Source organism: Corvus brachyrhynchos, unplaced genomic scaffold (assembly GCF_000691975.1).
Source record: "Corvus brachyrhynchos isolate BGI_N302 unplaced genomic scaffold, ASM69197v1 scaffold72, whole genome shotgun sequence".
Classification (NCBI taxonomy): domain Eukaryota; kingdom Metazoa; phylum Chordata; class Aves; order Passeriformes; family Corvidae; genus Corvus; species Corvus brachyrhynchos.
The window spans coordinates 2,113,240-2,115,763 of NW_008236763.1; the positions used below are offsets into that span (position 1 = coordinate 2,113,240).

Sequence of the window (2,524 nt, forward strand, 5' to 3'; positions counted from 1 at the left end):
GCAGCCTATTTCAGGCTCCTTCTGAACTATTTGTGCCTTTGCATTTAGCTATGAAAAGGCACAAACTGAACTGTCAGCACCTCTGGAAACAGGATTGATTCCTCAAAAACAAACTCTGCTGTGGGACAAATACTCCTGGAAGCAGGAAAAACCATGGAAATGTAAAGCTCATCCCATTCCACGGGCAGGGACACCTCCCTCTGTCCCAGGCTGTTCCAACCCGGCCTTGGACGTGTCATGTCCAAGGATAGGATGAAGAGATGACTCCAAAAATAATCAGCAGTTGAGGATCCAGAAATCCCCTGATCCCAGGTCTCTGTGGGAGCAGGGCCAGCAGGTCCCACGTGCCCTCAGAGCAGTGCTGAGTGCAACAAACGCTCCCAGCTTTTATGGCTTTAGGAGCGTAAATATTGCAAGATTCCAAGTGGGAATGGCCTTGAGCTGGAGGAATGACCCCAAGAATTCCCGGGAATACCTGGGGATTGTGCTCTGTTGTGGCTGGCCCTGATGCAAGCACCTGCTTCAGGAGCTGTTACATCAGCCCGTCCCCACCTTGCAGCCTTTTTACATCAGTCTGAGCCAGCCTGGGGCACAATTCCCGAGGCTCTGACATCATTTGGGATATTGCAGCCAGCTCATCCCTTCTTTCACCACGGCACGGGATCGCCAGCAGCAGCTGGGTCAAAAATCCCTGCTGCAGCTGCAGCCCTGGGACTTGGGAGCACTCTAAATTAATTATTAATCTAAGTTAAGGGAGAAAATAAATATATCTGCTGTAGAAACACTTAAGAATGAAGCATATTTTCTATTTGCAAGACTTGTTCCACCATCCCTCATCCAGATGTTTGAGGTATCCACCCTGAACATCTGCAGCACCACAAAAATTTAGGACGAATTCCTATTTCTCTGCATCCTAGTACAGGATTTAGGCATGCCCAAATCCCTCAAAAAATCGAATTACACTGCCGGTTTGGGCTCAAAAGTCCAGTTTTTTATGACATCCCTACTATAAATAACTGTTCTATAAATAACGATATATATTTATCATATAAATGTTGTAATATTTAATATTCTCTTAAATGAAAAATGGGAATATTGGGATAGTTTGTATGGAAACTTGAGTTTACTCCAGAACACGGACAAGCCTGCTTGGGTTAAAAAGAAAACCAACCTAATAACTTCCTTTTAACCGAAACTGGTGCTTTCCAGGGAAACCCCCTCACAGCTCTGGAGTTTCTCAGGGAAAAATTTACACCCCCAGCCCCGGAGTTTCTCTGACGTCGAAGCCGCAAGAGAAACAGAACGAAAATTACACCTCAAAACGGAAACCCAACTTGAGAGCCTACAGAAGAAATTAATTACCCCGGTGTCTCAAAATTTCCCATCACGTGCCAAGGATGAGACACAACATTCCAAGGAAATAATCAGCACATATGGAAGCACGGTCTGGAATGCTGGCACAAGTGACCTCACCCCCGCCCCCTGCTTGGCGCAGCGTGGGGTTGTTGTTTTTTGTTTGGGTTTTTTTTTAATAACAATCCCGAAACACAAAATTATGAGGAGAATCTGTACCTTTTTCCGCTTGGAATTCGCAGTTTTCTCCCCGCACAGAATCCCGCGCTGCCCCAAGTCAGTGACCCCGCAGTTGTGTTTCTCCAGCTGCACCCTACACACGGCGAAGTGCTCAGCAGTGACAGAACTCGGCCTCTCTGCCCCTTCGAAACCCGGCGTCCCTTTTTTCTCCGCTGTCTGAAAGGCCGCCGTGAAATTTAAAGGGTTATAGGGATCGTCCGAGCTACAGAACGAGTTCCAAAGTTTCAAGCTTTCTGCCTCATCCACGCTGTCACAGTCCCACTCGTCCTCCTCGGAACTAGGAGAGCCCTCAGAGGACTCTGCCCACGAGTCTTCCTCCTCCTCCTCCTCCATGTCCGACATTACCTTTCCCGGATCGCTGGAAGACGTCTGAATGGTGGCTGTGAAATTCTGAGGGTTGTAGGGATCCAAGCTGTAGAAGGAATTCCACAGATGAAGCCTCTCCCCGTCCTGGCTGTCGGCCTCTGAGTCCGAGGGCAGGTCTTCGCTATCAAACCCATCATCATCATCATCATCATCCCAGTCTTCCTCATCCTCACTCTCCTCCCCACTGGATACTCCCCCGATGATATAATCGATTAATTTATTCGCACAGGCAGGTCTGGTGGAAATTGGGAAGTTTTGCTCTGTTTCCGAGTCCTCACCCTCCTCTTCAGCCAAGGCTTCTCCCTCCTCAGCCGCATCCCGGAGCCCCTCCTGCTCCACGGGGACGCCTCCAGGCTGTCTCCCTGCATCCTCGGGCTGCTCCAAATCCCCAGCATCGCCGCGCTGCTCCCCCATTTCTCGGCGGACACCCCGGTGCTGCTGCTGCTGCTGCTCCTCCTCCAGGCTGTGGTACAGATACCTCAAAAGCCAAGGATGCCAGCCATCAGGTCACTCAGCCTCAGCACTTTATGGGTTCCATGGTCTATTCATAGAGTATGTCCTGCCC

The 2,524-nt window shown here is 49.6% G+C and overlaps 1 protein-coding gene across 1 annotated transcript in view; it reads right to left on the minus strand.

Moving 5' to 3' along the window:
• The window catches only part of PPP1R15B (protein phosphatase 1 regulatory subunit 15B), a 6,692-nt gene extending 4,263 nt beyond the window's left edge, over window positions 1–2,429 (minus strand). Inside the window, exon 1 of the mRNA XM_008644805.2 lies at window positions 1,573–2,429. Coding sequence (XP_008643027.2) covers window positions 1,573–2,373 — 801 coding nt within the window. The 5' untranslated portion in view covers window positions 2,374–2,429. The remainder of the gene's footprint in view (window positions 1–1,572) is intronic.
• Window positions 2,430–2,524: the final 95 nt, after the last annotated feature.